Source organism: Coregonus clupeaformis, unplaced genomic scaffold (genome assembly GCF_020615455.1).
Source record: "Coregonus clupeaformis isolate EN_2021a unplaced genomic scaffold, ASM2061545v1 scaf0028, whole genome shotgun sequence".
In the NCBI taxonomy this organism is placed as follows: Eukaryota; Metazoa; Chordata; class Actinopteri; order Salmoniformes; family Salmonidae; genus Coregonus; species Coregonus clupeaformis.
This window is the reverse complement of record NW_025533483.1, coordinates 45,034-60,689: the sequence shown is the minus strand read 5'-3', so window position 1 is coordinate 60,689 and position 15,656 is coordinate 45,034. Positions and strand designations below refer to the sequence as shown.

The 15,656-nt window shown below is 44.4% G+C and overlaps 1 protein-coding gene across 1 annotated transcript in view; it reads left to right on the top strand.

The window, feature by feature from the left end:
• Nucleotides 1–338: 338 nt before the first annotated feature.
• The window catches only part of LOC123483105 (transmembrane protein 131-like), a gene marked incomplete at its 3' end in the record, with an annotated part of 56,867 nt that continues 41,549 nt past the window's right edge, over nucleotides 339–15,656 (top strand). Inside the window, 1 exon segment of the mRNA XM_045212594.1 lies at nucleotides 339–473. Within this exon segment, the coding sequence (XP_045068529.1) occupies nucleotides 350–473 (124 nt within the window).

Below are 15,656 nucleotides of genomic sequence, written 5' to 3'. Positions count from 1 at the left end.
TTTTGTATTCAGACTCATGATTACACATAAAGGAAGACAGTTCCTACAAGATAGAGTGCTTGCTTTGTTATCCAGCTGATCTTGTGTTATTGTTATCATCCTGTGAACCCCATTCATTGCTGCTTGCAGCTATATTTGGTTTGTTTGTTCTTTGCTTATGAAGCATTTTGAGATGTAGATTATGAAAAGCGCTATAGAAGTTAAAGAAAGTATTATAATTATTATATGCACTGCACTCTGACAGATTTCCAGCAGGGGCTTTGTCTAGCTAGTAGAGAGATGTTTCCGTGTCCTATAGCGGGGTGTATATCTCCATCTCCTTCACATTGACACCGAGACACACAGCAGCATGGCGAGCCGGGAAAGACCACAGAGTTTTCTTCACTCATCAACAAAAACAAACTTGTCATCAGTAGGATTCCTGCGGGTTTTATTTATTACTTTCATACACACGGCGCAAGCGAACAAACAAGGTGAACAAACATTTTTATTCCTGGCGTGAAAAAATATCGTATGGATTTCACTCTTGCTTGGCTGCGAGCAAGGGAGCTACTATTTACTTCTGTGTCGCTAGCTAGCCAACTTATTTGGTTAGCTAGTTGGCGGTGGTCCGATAAATTATTTCCATCGTTTCTGGTGGTTTATTGCTTTATGGGTAGTTGCTAACTACAGTAGCTAGTTGGCTACAGTGAACTTGCCAACCCAACACAGAAAACAAACATTTGCTGTCTTACAAGCTTGCTTACTTAGTTAAAGCCATCTTTCTAGTTAGCTAATATTATGGACTCAGTTCTGTTTTGCTACCTCTAACGTTATGGGTTAGACACAGCTAGTTAGGTAAGCTACACAGTAGCTAACTAACTACGCTAGCTTGATAACTTCACTAACTATGTAAACGGTTAGCTAGTTAACGTTAGAGATGACCGACGACTGAACAAGTCAAATTAGACCCTGGTCTTGGCTTCACGTAATTTAGCCAGCCGGTAATGTCAGAAAGGACACCCTGTTCGGACGTGATGCCAGATAACTTGAGAAGTTACCCAATTTAACTAGCTAGGTGGCTAACAAACAGGGACGGCTTGTTCAATAGGGCGATATGGGCGACGCACTGCCAAACGGGAAAAGGAAGGGATTTTTTTTCTAATCAATTATAAAAAATAAAAAATAAAAAAAAATATATTTTTTTTTTATAAATTTATAAAAAAATTATATCACGGCAACAGCAGTTATCAGTGTTCACGTCTGATCTGCCAGCCACTAAATGTCAAATCAGGCTAAAGTCGTGCTTCAAATGGCCCCGCCGTTTTTTGGGCGATTTCAGTCAGGTTGAAAATCGCCCAGAAGTCTCTCATAGCCTGTCATGTAAAATCTATTTTTTTCACATTTCAAAGCTTTCAATACATTCTCTATGGGTGTCTGTGGGCTTGCACTTACGCGCTTTCGTCATACGTGACGTAACGTTGAACGAACTTCAAGACAATGGCGGCTATCAGCGTCTATGTTGCGACCTGCAGTGTGGCGTTATTTTATGTTTTTAATTTGTAGACTTAGTTTACAAACATTCTGCAAACATTCTGCTTTGGACTGATCTTCGGTTTTGGACTGATCTTGTTGATCGTGACATACCCGCTACTGAACGGACTAAATAATGAAAACGCTGCTGGCAGAGAGGTGGAGCCGGCCACCTTCACCCTGGTCAGAGCGGACCGCGATCCTGGTAAGAGAGCGACTCTGTACCCCGACATTGAACTGCTTTCTGTGTCATTGAACCTTACTATTGTTGATAAAACAAGTTTACTGGAGAAACGGAGAAAAAGTAGAGACTTTTGGACAAGGTGGATAATTGTATAATATAAGGCAGTTTATTCAGAGGTAAAGATATCTGCAATCGCAGTTCACGGACCCGTTCGTCAAACTCTTAGGAGCTATAAATCAAGCCCCATTACTTACCATATCAGATAAGAGAAATTGCTGCAGCTACATATATTTTACATCCTGGCTCTACATAGTTCACTATTTGCATCACTTACCAAAATATTACATGTGGTCATATATGCTTGGAAAGTGGAGATGCCATAGAACGTCAAAAAAAGTAAACATTGCTGGAGACACATTGCGTTTGCTAGCGAAGAGATTTGTTGTGGCAAATGAACTTGGGCTGGGAATTGCCAGGAACCTCACGATAAGATATATGCATCAGCATTGCGAGTCTCATGATTCTATACGTATTGCGATTCGATACTGTGATTTTTATTGCGCACCATATGTCTGTTGCAGAGGGATCAGAAAGCCATGAGAACGAGTTTTGATCAGTCATGGAAATAAAAGTGCTGAAAACAAATTGGCTCCCAATGTGAAAAGATTGAGAACAAGCTATGAAGGAACAATAATGGTGTTTTGGTGCAGGTACAGCCAACTAGGCGCTAAAATATTGCGATATTGTCAATACAGTATATCGTAAAAGTATCACTATGTAACTCGATTTCTTTCACCCCAATCCCTCAAATTAACGGTAAATAACTGAATTGTTTGCCCCACATTTAGCTAAGATGATTAGCTAGCCAGCTAAAATGTTTTATTTAGTTAGCAGTCGCATCTACAATAGTTTACTGTCAATAACATGTCTCCAAAATGACGTGGTGTCTCCAATTGTGTTGACATTTTACAATTGCAATGCGCATCCATGAGTATCCACTTTCTGTAGCTCAGCTGGTAGAGCATGGTGCTTGTAACGCCAAGGTAGTGGGTTCGATCCCCGGGACCACCCATACACAAAAATGTATGCACGCATGACTGTAAGTCGCTTTGGATAAAAGCGTCTGCTAAATGGCATATTATTATTATTATTATTATTATTATTATCTGAAGAGAGCCCCGAAACATTGTGTGCAGACATTTTATGCAATAAATGAAGTAGGTTCAATCTAGTAGTTCTGATCTTCTGATTGGTCCTGATGAGTTGGGCGAGGTCACCTCCAGGCTACTGTCACTGTTGCATTGGCTCTGAGTCGGGTTCTCTGTCTTCAAATGTTCAGCCTAAGAGAGGGGATTTTTGTGTGTGTGTGTGTGTGTGTGTGTGTGTGTGTTTAACAGTGATGATGTGTGTGTGTGTGTGTGTTTAACAGTGATGATGTGTGTGTGTGTGTGTTTGTGTGTGTGTGTGTCCTCAGAGCAAGAACTCGTGAGTTGGAAGAACTGAGAGGCCTATGGCGTGGGTGTTGTCCTTGGCCACCTGCTGACAAGGCTGACAAGATAGGACCCTTTTGTCCATTGTTATTGGATAGGAACATAACTTATAACCAGCTCCTGACCTAAATAGATCTTAGCACAACATTTTACTCAACATATCATATTCCATATTCACTATAACAAATATATTTACTACGACATTAGCAAGAACCGCCACATCCTCAGCCGGCTAATCCAGTGTGTGAAGTTTTGCGGAGTGTTTGAGTTAGCTTTGCGAGGCAAAGATGAAACTGAGGGCTCCACCAACCCTGGTAAGCCAACACTTTTGAGATCAGTCAATAAATGCTTCTGGTATTGACTTATATGCTGCCCCTGTCTTCATGTTGTTGCTGGACATATCTTTTTTTAAATGTGTGTAGGTCACCTAAATCATCAGAAAAATTGCCCCTCCTGAGAATTTTTTCAGGAGCCGCCACTGCTAACAAATGTATATTTTCAAATAGCAATATTGCCAGTTGGGTGACAATGAACAGACAATTTTCTAGTATAATGCTATAGCTTAACGACGATTGTTAGCTAGCTAGTTAACGTAGCTACAGTAGATATTTCTCCTTAGCTGACATCAAACTCAAGTTATCAAGTCAAACAAATTATCAAGCTAGTTAGTTAGGGATGTAGCTCAGTTGATAGAGCATGGTGTTTGCAACGCCAGGGTTGTGGGTTTGATTCCCACGGGGGGCCAGTATGAAAAATACAAAAAATAATGTATGCACTCACTAACTGTAAGTCGCTCTGGATAAGAGCGTCTGCTAAATGACAAAAAAAAAAAAAAAGTTTTTGTAGAGAATGACCACACATTGGAAACAACGTGTCATATCAATATTCTAGAAGTTATCTTCTGGCTACTTAACTAGCTAGCAGCTAACCTTGAGCTAACTCAGTTCTCAAACGCTAGCAAGCAAGCTACAACGACACGTTGAAACGTTTAACCATATCAGTCCTGAGATCCCAGCAAAAACCGGCTTTTCATTTATCTGACTTACATTGATCTGATTTACATTTATCTGCATGTCCAGCCCGTATATTTAACCACAACAGAGTGCGATTTACACCACGACCTCCGAAGAGAGGGGAGGGGTCTCTGTATTGAGTGCACAAGATTGTAATAGTAATTTAAACAGTAAAAATGTATTATCTTTTTTTAATGTGGCATGAGCACAACCAGTCATGATATTTTCATCTGATTGTCCAAATAAAAAACTTTTAAAAAGTAGGCTACCTGTGCATGTTCGTCCACTCCAAAAATAATTCCAGCATCAAAACTGCATGTAATGGAAATAGGCATCCGTTACAAAACACCAAAACGATTGCCGTTGATTAGACCTACATTAATTAATGTCTTGATGACAAATTCACCTTTTTGTAGCCTGAAAAGTCAAGACACCTGAAATGGGGCTGAAAGTGTCCTGGGAAAAACGGGATGGTCACCCGAAAACACACACGGTCAATTTACTCCACTAGGCAACAGTGTGTATTACCATGAACTTCAAACCGGTCTACCGTTAGCCAGTGTGTTGTGGTAAACTCTGATCACTCTCTAACGCTCCATTATACTTTTAATTCATTTTTCTGAAAAAGGTGGGTTTACCCACCAGTAGGCCTACACTGACGGTAGTCTACCCTTTCAGCCAAGGCTATTTTAAACACACGAACACACACACAGAATAGGTAGCCTACATTCAATATAATACATGAGTTGAATCAAAGTACAGTACAAAGTTTATTTTCATTGGCGATTTTCTGCATTTATCAAAAGTCCCATCGGTAGCCTGATTTCAGATGTGTCCATGTAAACAGGATTATTAGGGAAATAATTATTCTTGTAAAGCATGTAAACGTTTTTAAACAAACTATTATATTAACATGACTATCCACAATAATCGCGTTATTGTGTGTATGTAACCGTGCTCATTGATAGCCAGAAATGGCTTCTTCGTAGCTTGTTATGAGGTTGGGAGATTGGGAACCTATCTGGGCTAGTTAAAGTTAACTTTAATAAAATTGGTAGGTGGCTAGTTGTATTACATATAAACAACAACTAAATGTAATGGACATGATGCCTCTAATGGGAAGAGAGAAAGTATTGTATCTACTGAATACCAGTTAGTCTCCATTCATTTAAAAGTAAGGCTTTGTAAATCTGTTTAGGCGTATGGCGTGATTCACAGTATGGTGTGATCCACACAGGTGTATCATGCCACTGGTTAAGGGGCGTGATCCTTGCACTCATCACTGTTACTTTGTGTGTCATAATCCTCTCTAGATTACACCATCAGTGAGTCATGTTGGGTTAGGGAAGCACCTAGAAGAAGCTGCAGAGGGCAGTGCCTCTCAGCCCTAACTGGATTCATGTAAGGAGTGGTGTGACAATTCATTTCCTCATTGTTGAATTTGTCATTGAGTTGTCATTTTAATAGGAATAGCCTTTACACTATTGTCAATGTAGGCCTAATATGTGGTTAATAACTCGTGAGTATCAATAAGTAGGCTGTCATAGCCCTGTCTGAGATGCCTGGTCATAGTAGCCTGGGTTGTCCCTCTGCAATCTGCACACTATAACAGAACAGGACATAATGTCCTGGCCTGTAGATCATATGTTCCTTCCCAGACACAGACCTGATGATTTGTTGTTGTGCCTTCTGAGAGGTCTCTGACGTCACTGTGAATGCTGCACCGTTTCTGTTCTTGATTTGGATAATGCAAACCATTAGCTAGACTAGGTCTGAGAGACTGTCTCTTTGTCTTGTTGTGTTCATATCGCACTGTAGTTACATTGAGGGAAAAAAGTATTTGATCCCCTGCTGATTTTGTACGTTTGCCCACTGACAAAGACATGATCAGTCTATAATTTTAATGGTAGGTTTATTTGAACAGTGAGAGACAGAATAACAACAACAAAATCCAGAAAACGCATGTCAAAAATGTTATAAATTGATTTGCCTTTTAATGAGGGAAATAAGTATTTGACCCCTCTGCAAAACATGACTTAGTACTTGGTGGCAAAACCCTTGTTGGCAATCACAGAAGTCAAACGTTTCTTGTAGTTGGCCACCAGGTTTGCACACATCTCAGGAGGGATTTTGTCCCACTCCTCTTTGCAGATCTTCTCCAAGTCATTAAGGTTTCGAGGCTGACGTTTGGCAACTCGAACCTTCAGCTCCCTCCACAGATAGGCCACTCCAGGACCTTAATGTGCTTCTTCTTGAGCCACTCCTTTGTTGCCTTGGCCGTGTGTTTTGGGTCATTGTCATGCTGGAATACCCATCCACAACCCATTTTCAATGCCCTGGCTGAGGGAAGGAGGTTCTCACCCAAGATTTGACGGTACATGGCCCCGTCCATCGTCCCTTTGATGCGGTGAACTTGTCCTGTCCCCTTAGCAGAAAAACACCCCCAAGGCATGTTTCCACCTCCATGTTTGACGGTGGGGATGGTGTTCTTGGGGTCATAGGCATCATTCCTCCTCCTCCAAACACGGCGAGTTGAGTTGATGCCAAAGAGCTCGGTTTTGGTCTCATCTGACCACAACACTTTCACCCAGTTCTCCTCTGAATCATTCAGATGTTCGTTGGCAAACTTCAGACGGCCCTGTATATGTGCTTTCTTGAGCAGGGGGACCTTGCGGATGCTGCAGGATTTCAGTCCTTCACAGCGTAGTGTGTTACCAATTGTATTCTGGGTGACTATGGTCCCAGCTGCCTTGAGATCATTGACAAGATCCTCCCGTGTAGTTCTGGGCTGATTCCTCACCGTTCTCATGATCATTGCAACTCCACGAGGTGAGATCTTGCATGGAGCCCCAGGCCGAGGGAAATTGACAGTTCTTTTGTGTTTCTTCCATTTGCGAATAATCGCACCAACTTTTGTCACCTTCTCACCAAGCTGCTTGGCGATGGTCTTGTAGCCCATTCCAGCCTTGTGTAGGTCTACAATCTTGTCCCTGACATCCTTGGAGAGCTCTTTGGTCTTGGCCATGGTGGAGAGTTTGGAATCTGATTGATTGATTGCTTCTGTGGACAGGTGTCTTTTATACAGGTAACAAGCTGAGATTAGGAGCATTCCCTTTAAGAGTGTGCTCCTAATCTCAGCTCGTTACTTGTATAAAAGACACCTGGGAGCCAGAAATCTTTCTGATTGAGAGGGGGTCAAATACTTATTTCCCTCATTAAAATGCAAATCAATTTATAACATGTGTTTTTCTGGATTTTGTTGTTGTTATTCTGTCTCTCACTGTTCAAATAAACCTACCATTAAAATTATAGACTGATCATTTCTTTGTCAGTGGGCAAACGTACATAATCAGCAGGGGATCAAATACTTTTTTCCCCTCACTGTATACAGTGTATCCGATCTAAAATCCGCTTGTCATCACCAGACCTAGGCTTCATCCATGAGCTTTCTCTAAAGAGACCACACCTACCATAAGACACTGACACATCAGCTTAGCTGTCTAGGTTAGGGAAAAACTTTCACATCTATCAAGGAAGCCACAGATCATCATGGCTATGAATTTAACAGGGTCCCTCCTCTGTGAAGGGGGAATTGTGATTGAGAATAAGTTGCTATTTGTCTCCTGATTTATGAAGTCAGTTGTGTTTTATCTACAACAACAACCACAACTTTGAGAACTGTGCTGCATGGCCTTTAGTAGTGCATGTTGGATATGGAATGACCCTCAGATCCCCCCAGTCTCTAAACTAGGCCTATCTATTTCAACCTAGAGGCCTACTGTGCAAAGGGCTGGGAACACTGGCGCTACCTCTCCCTTCAACCAAGGGACATTAATAATAGTAGGGCTGGAAACACTGGCGCTACCTCTCCCTTCAACCAAGGGACATTAATAATAGTAGGGCTGGAAACACTGGCGCTACCTCTCCCTTCAACCAAGGGACATTAATAATAGTAGGGCTGGAAACACTGGCGCTACCTCTCCCTTCAACCAAGGGACATTAATAATAGTAGGGCTGGAAACACTGGCGCTTCCTCTCCCTTCAACCAAGGGACATTAATAATAGTAGGGCTGGAAACACTGCCGCTACCTCTCCCCTTCAACCAAGGGACATTAATAATAGTAGGGCTGGAAACACTGGCGCTTCCTCTCCCTTCAACCAAGGGACATTAATAATAGTAGGGCTGGAAACACTGCCGCTACCTCTCCCCTTCAACCAAGGGACATTAATAATAGTAGGGCTGGAAACACTGGCGCTACCTCTCCCTTCAACCAAGGGACATTAATAATAGTAGGGCTGGAAACACTGGCGCTACCTCTCCCTTCAACCAAGGGACATTAATAATAGTAGGGCTGGAAACACTGGCGCTTCCTCTCCCTTCAACCAAGGGACATTAATAATAGTAGGGCTGGAAACACTGCCGCTACCTCTCCCTTCAACCAAGGGACATTAATAATAGTAGGGCTGGAAACACTGCCGCTACCTCTCCCTTCAACCAAGGGACATTAATAATAGTAGGGCTGGAAACACTGGCGCTACCTCTCCCTTCAACCAAGGGACATTAATAATAGTAGGGCTGGAAACACTGCCGCTACCTCTCCCTTCAACCAAGGGACATTAATAATAGTAGGGCTGGAAACACTGGCGCTTCCTCTCCCCTTCAACCAAGGGACATTAATAATAGTAGGGCTGGAGACACTGGCGCTTCCTCTCCCTTCAACCAAGGGACATTAATAATAGTAGGGCTGGAAACACTGCCGCTTCCTCTCCCTTCAACCAAGGGACATTAATAATAGTAGGGCTGGAAACACTGGCGCTTCCTCTCCCTTCAACCAAGGGACATTAATAATAGTAGGGCTGGAAACACTGCCGCTACCTCTCCCCTTCAACCAAGGGACATTAATAATAGTAGGGCTGGAAACACTGGCGCTTCCTCTCCCTTCAACCAAGGGACATTAATAATAGTAGGGCTGGAAACACTGGCGCTACCTCTCCCTTCAACCAAGGGACATTAATAATAGTAGGGCTGGAAACACTGGCGCTACCTCTCCCTTCAACCAAGGGACATTAATAATAGTAGGGCTGGAAACACTGCCGCTTCCTCTCCCTTCAACCAAGGGACATTAATAATAGTAGGGCTGGAAACACTGGCGCTTCCTCTCCCTTCAACCAAGGGACATTAATAATAGTAGGGCTGGAAACACTGGCGCTTCCTCTCCCTTCAACCAAGGGACATTAATAATAGTAGGGCTGGAAACACTGCCGCTACCTCTCCCTTCAACCAAGGGACATTAATAATAGTAGGGCTGGAAACACTGGCGCTTCCTCTCCCTTCAACCAAGGGACATTAATAATAGTAGGGCTGGAAACACTGCCGCTTCCTCTCCCTTCAACCAAGGGACATTAATAATAGTAGGGCTGGAAACACTGCCGCTTCCTCTCCCTTCAACCAAGGGACATTAATAATAGTAGGGCTGGAAACACTGCCGCTTCCTCTCCCTTCAACCAAGGGACATTAATAATAGTAGGGCTGGAAACACTGGCGCTTCCTCTCCCTTCAACCAAGGGACATTAATAATAGTAGGGCTGGAAACACTGCCGCTACCTCTCCCTTCAACCAAGGGACATTAATAATAGTAGGGCTGGAAACACTGGCGCTTCCTCTCCCTTCAACCAAGGGACATTAATAATAGTAGGGCTGAAACACTGCCGCTACCTCTCCCTTCAACCAAGGGACATTAATAATAGTAGGGCTGGAAACACTGCCGCTACCTCTCCCTTCAACCAAGGGACATTAATAATAGTAGGGCTGGAAACACTGGCGCTTCCTCTCCCTTCAACCAAGGGACATTAATAATAGTAGGGCTGGAAACACTGCCGCTACCTCTCCCTTCAACCAAGGGACATTAATAATAGTAGGGCTGGAAACACTGCCGCTTCCTCTCCCCTTCAACCAAGGGACATTAATAATAGTAGGGCTGGAAACACTGGCGCTTCCTCTCCCTTCAACCAAGGGACATTAATAATAGTAGGGCTGGAAACACTGCCGCTACCTCTCCCTTCAACCAAGGGACATTAATAATAGTAGGGCTGGAAACACTGGCGCTTCCTCTCCCTTCAACCAAGGGACATTAATAATAGTAGGGCTGGAAACACTGGCGCTTCCTCTCCCTTCAACCAAGGGACATTAATAATAGTAGGGCTGGAAACACTGGCGCTTCCTCTCCCTTCAACCAAGGGACATTAATAATAGTAGGGCTGGAAACACTGCCGCTTACCTCTCCCTTCAACCAAGGGACATTAATAATAGTAGGGCTGGAAACACTGGCGCTTCCTCTCCCTTCAACCAAGGGACATTAATAATAGTAGGGCTGGAAACACTGGCGCTTCCTCTCCCTTCAACCAAGGGACATTAATAATAGTAGGGCTGGAAACACTGCCGCTTCCTCTCCCCTTCAACCAAGGGACATTAATAATAGTAGGGCTGGAAACACTGGCGCTTCCTCTCCCTTCAACCAAGGGACATTAATAATAGTAGGGCTGGAAACACTGGCGCTTCCTCTCCCTTCAACCAAGGGACATTAATAATAGTAGGGCTGGAAACACTGGCGCTACCTCTCCCTTCAACCAAGGGACATTAATAATAGTAGGGCTGGAAACACTGGCGCTACCTCTCCCTTCAACCAAGGGACATTAATAATAGTAGGGCTGGAAACACTGCCGCTACCTCTCCCTTCAACCAAGGGACATTAATAATAGTAGGGCTGGAAACACTGCCGCTACCTCTCCCTTCAACCAAGGGACATTAATAATAGTAGGGCTGGAAACACTGGCGCTTCCTCTCCCTTCAACCAAGGGACATTAATAATAGTAGGGCTGGAAACACTGGCGCTACCTCTCCCTTCAACCAAGGGACATTAATAATAGTAGGGCTGGAAACACTGGCGCTTCCTCTCCCTTCAACCAAGGGACATTAATAATAGTAGGGCTGGAAACACTGGCGCTTCCTCTCCCTTCAACCAAGGGACATTAATAATAGTAGGGCTGGAAACACTGGCGCTTCCTCTCCCTTCAACCAAGGGACATTAATAATAGTAGGGCTGGAAACACTGCCGCTACCTCTCCCTTCAACCAAGGGACATTAATAATAGTAGGGCTGGAAACACTGCCGCTACCTCTCCCTTCAACCAAGGGACATTAATAATAGTAGGGCTGGAAACACTGCCGCTACCTCTCCCTTCAACCAAGGGACATTAATAATAGTAGGGCTGGAAACACTGGCGCTACCTCTCCCTTCAACCAAGGGACATTAATAATAGTAGGGCTGGAAACACTGCCGCTACCTCTCCCTTCAACCAAGGGACATTAATAATAGTAGGGCTGGAAACACTGCCGCTACCTCTCCCTTCAACCAAGGGACATTAATAATAGTAGGGCTGGAAACACTGGCGCTACCTCTCCCTTCAACCAAGGGACATTAATAATAGTAGGGCTGGAAACACTGGCGCTTCCTCTCCCTTCAACCAAGGGACATTAATAATAGTAGGGCTGGAAACACTGGCGCTTCCTCTCCCTTCAACCAAGGGACATTAATAATAGTAGGGCTGGAAACACTGGCCGCTACCTCTCCCTTCAACCAAGGGACATTAATAATAGTAGGGCTGGAAACACTGCCGCTACCTCTCCCTTCAACCAAGGGACATTAATAATAGTAGGGCTGGAAACACTGGCGCTTCCTCTCCCTTCAACCAAGGGACATTAATAATAGTAGGGCTGGAAACACTGCCGCTACCTCTCCCTTCAACCAAGGGACATTAATAATAGTAGGGCTGGAAACACTGGCGCTTCCTCTCCCTTCAACCAAGGGACATTAATAATAGTAGGGCTGGAAACACTGGCGCTACCTCTCCCTTCAACCAAGGGACATTAATAATAGTAGGGCTGGAAACACTGCCGCTACCTCTCCCTTCAACCAAGGGACATTAATAATAGTAGGGCTGGAAACACTGGCGCTACCTCTCCCTTCAACCAAGGGACATTAATAATAGTAGGGCTGGAAACACTGGCGCTACCTCTCCCTTCAACCAAGGGACATTAATAATAGTAGGGCTGGAAACACTGGCGCTTCCTCTCCCTTCAACCAAGGGACATTAATAATAGTAGGGCTGGAAACACTGGCGCTACCTCTCCCTTCAACCAAGGGACATTAATAATAGTAGGGCTGGAAACACTGGCGCTTCCTCTCCCTTCAACCAAGGGACATTAATAATAGTAGGGCTGGAAACACTGGCGCTTCCTCTCCCTTCAACCAAGGGACATTAATAATAGTAGGGCTGGAAACACTGGCGCTACCTCTCCCTTCAACCAAGGGACATTAATAATAGTAGGGCTGGAAACACTGCCGCTTCCTCTCCCCTTCAACCAAGGGACATTAATAATAGTAGGGCTGGAAACACTGGCGCTACCTCTCCCCTTCAACCAAGGGACATTAATAATAGTAGGGCTGGAAACACTGGCGCTTCCTCTCCCTTCAACCAAGGGACATTAATAATAGTAGGGCTGGAAACACTGGCGCTTCCTCTCCCTTCAACCAAGGGACATTAATAATAGTAGGGCTGGAAACACTGCCGCTTCCTCTCCCTTCAACCAAGGGACATTAATAATAGTAGGGCTGGAAACACTGGCGCTACCTCTCCCTTCAACCAAGGGACATTAATAATAGTAGGGCTGGAAACACTGCGCGCTACCTCTCCCTTCAACCAAGGGACATTAATAATAGTAGGGCTGGAAACACTGGCGCTTCCTCTCCCTTCAACCAAGGGACATTAATAATAGTAGGGCTGGAAACACTGGCGCTACCTCTCCCTTCAACCAAGGGACATTAATAATAGTAGGGCTGGAAACACTGCCGCTACCTCTCCCTTCAACCAAGGGACATTAATAATAGTAGGGCTGGAAACACTGCCGCTTCCTCTCCCTTCAACCAAGGGACATTAATAATAGTAGGGCTGGAAACACTGCCGCTTACCTCTCCCTTCAACCAAGGGACATTAATAATAGTAGGGCTGGAAACACTGCCGCTTCCTCTCCCTTCAACCAAGGGACATTAATAATAGTAGGGCTGGAAACACTGGCGCTACCTCTCCCTTCAACCAAGGGACATTAATAATAGTAGGGCTGGAAACACTGGCGCTTCCTCTCCCTTCAACCAAGGGACATTAATAATAGTAGGGCTGGAAACACTGGCGCTTCCTCTCCCTTCAACCAAGGGACATTAATAATAGTAGGGCTGGAAACACTGGCGCTTCCTCTCCCTTCAACCAAGGGACATTAATAATAGTAGGGCTGGAAACACTGGCGCTACCTCTCCCTTCAACCAAGGGACATTAATAATAGTAGGGCTGGAAACACTGGCGCTTCCTCTCCCTTCAACCAAGGGACATTAATAATAGTAGGGCTGGAAACACTGGCGCTACCTCTCCCTTCAACCAAGGGACATTAATAATAGTAGGGCTGGAAACACTGGCGCTTCCTGAATAGAGGAGCAAACTGAAGTCAAGAGTACAGTGGAAGTTCATTAAAAAGCTTTATTGTTAAAAGTAAAACCATGGTTTGGCTCTTGGCCTTCATCAGGGAGGCATACTTTACCCATGATGACATGCAAACCATGCTGAATGATGACATGCAAACCATGCTGAATGATGACATGCAAACCATGCTGAATGATGACATGCAAACCATGCTGAATGATGACATGCAAACCATGCTGAATGATGACATGCAAACCATGCTGAATGATGACATGCAAACCATGCTGAATGATGACATGCAAACCATGCTGAATGATGACATGCAAACCATGCTGAATGATGACATGCAAACCATGCTGAATGATGACATGCAAACCATGCTGAATGATGACATGCAAACCATGCTGAATGATGACATGCAAACCATGCTGAATGATGACATGCAAACCATGCTGAATGATGACATGCAAACCATGCTGAATGATGACATGCAAACCATGCTGAATGATGACATGCAAACCATGCTGAATGATGACATGCAAACCATGCTGAATGATGACATGCAAACCATGCTGAATGATGACATGCAAACCATGCTGAATGATGACATGCAAACCATGCTGAATGATGACATGCAAACCATGCTGAATGATGACATGCAAACCATGCTGAATGATGACATGCAAACCATGCTGAATGATGACATGCAAACCATGCTGAATGATGACATGCAAACCATGCTGAATGATGACATGCAAACCATGCTGAATGATGACATGCAAACCATGCTGAATGATGACATGCAAACCATGCTGAATGATGACATGCAAACCATGCTGAATGTCGGTCTGTAATTATGAGCAGGTTATGTTGATGTGAAGAGGAAAGGATCCGTCAATAGGCTTTCATCATTCTCTCCTTATCGCTCTTTGGGACTGTGGGGGTTAATCATGTCTGAATTTCTGAATCGGATCCAATTCCAAGGAGCTACTAATTACTGTCCAATTTACCCTGGAACTCAGGCTAGTGCCTCCCAGTTGGCAGTGGCACCCTATTTAATCCCTAATGGTACACTACTTTTGACTAGGGCCCATAGGCTCTGGTCCCCTGGTCTAAAGTAGTGTACCATAAAGGGCCCAGAGGCTCTGGTCCCCTGGTCTAAAGTAGTGTACCATAAAGGGAACAGAGGCTCTGGTCCCCTGGTCTAAAGTAGTGTACCATAAAGGGAACAGAGGCTCTGGTCCCCTGGTCTAAAGTAGTGTACCATAAAGGGAACAGAGGCTCTGGTCCCCTGGTCTAAAGTAGTGTACCATAAAAGGGAACAGAGGCTCTGGTCCCCTGGTCTAAAGTAGTGTACCATAAAAGGGAACAGAGGCTCTGGTCCCCTGGTCTAAAGTAGTGTACCATAAAGGGAACAGAGGCTCTGGTCCCCTGGTCTAAAGTAGTACCATAAAGGGAACAGAGGCTCTGGTCCCCTGGTCTAAAGTAATTTACAAAAGGGAACAGAGGCTCTGGTCCCCTGGTCTAAAGTAGTGTACCATAAAGGGAACAGAGACTCTGGTCCCCTGGTCTAAAGTAGTGTACCATAAAGGGAACAGAGGCTCTGGTCCCCTGGTCTAAAGTAGTGTACCATAAAGGGAACAGAGACTCTGGTCCCCTGGTCTAAAGTAGTGGACCATAAAGGGAACAGAGGCTCTGGTCCCCTGGTCTAAAGTAGTGTACCATAAAGGGGAACAGAGGCTCTGGGCCCCTGGTCTAAAGTAGTGTACCATAAAGGGAACAGAGGCTCTGGTCCCCTGGTCTAAAGTAGTGTACCATAAAGGGAACAGAGGCTCTGGTCCCCTGGTCTAAAGTAGTGTACCATAAAGGGAACAGAGGCTCTGGTCCCCTGGTCTAAAGTAGTGTACCATAAAGGGAACAGAGGCTC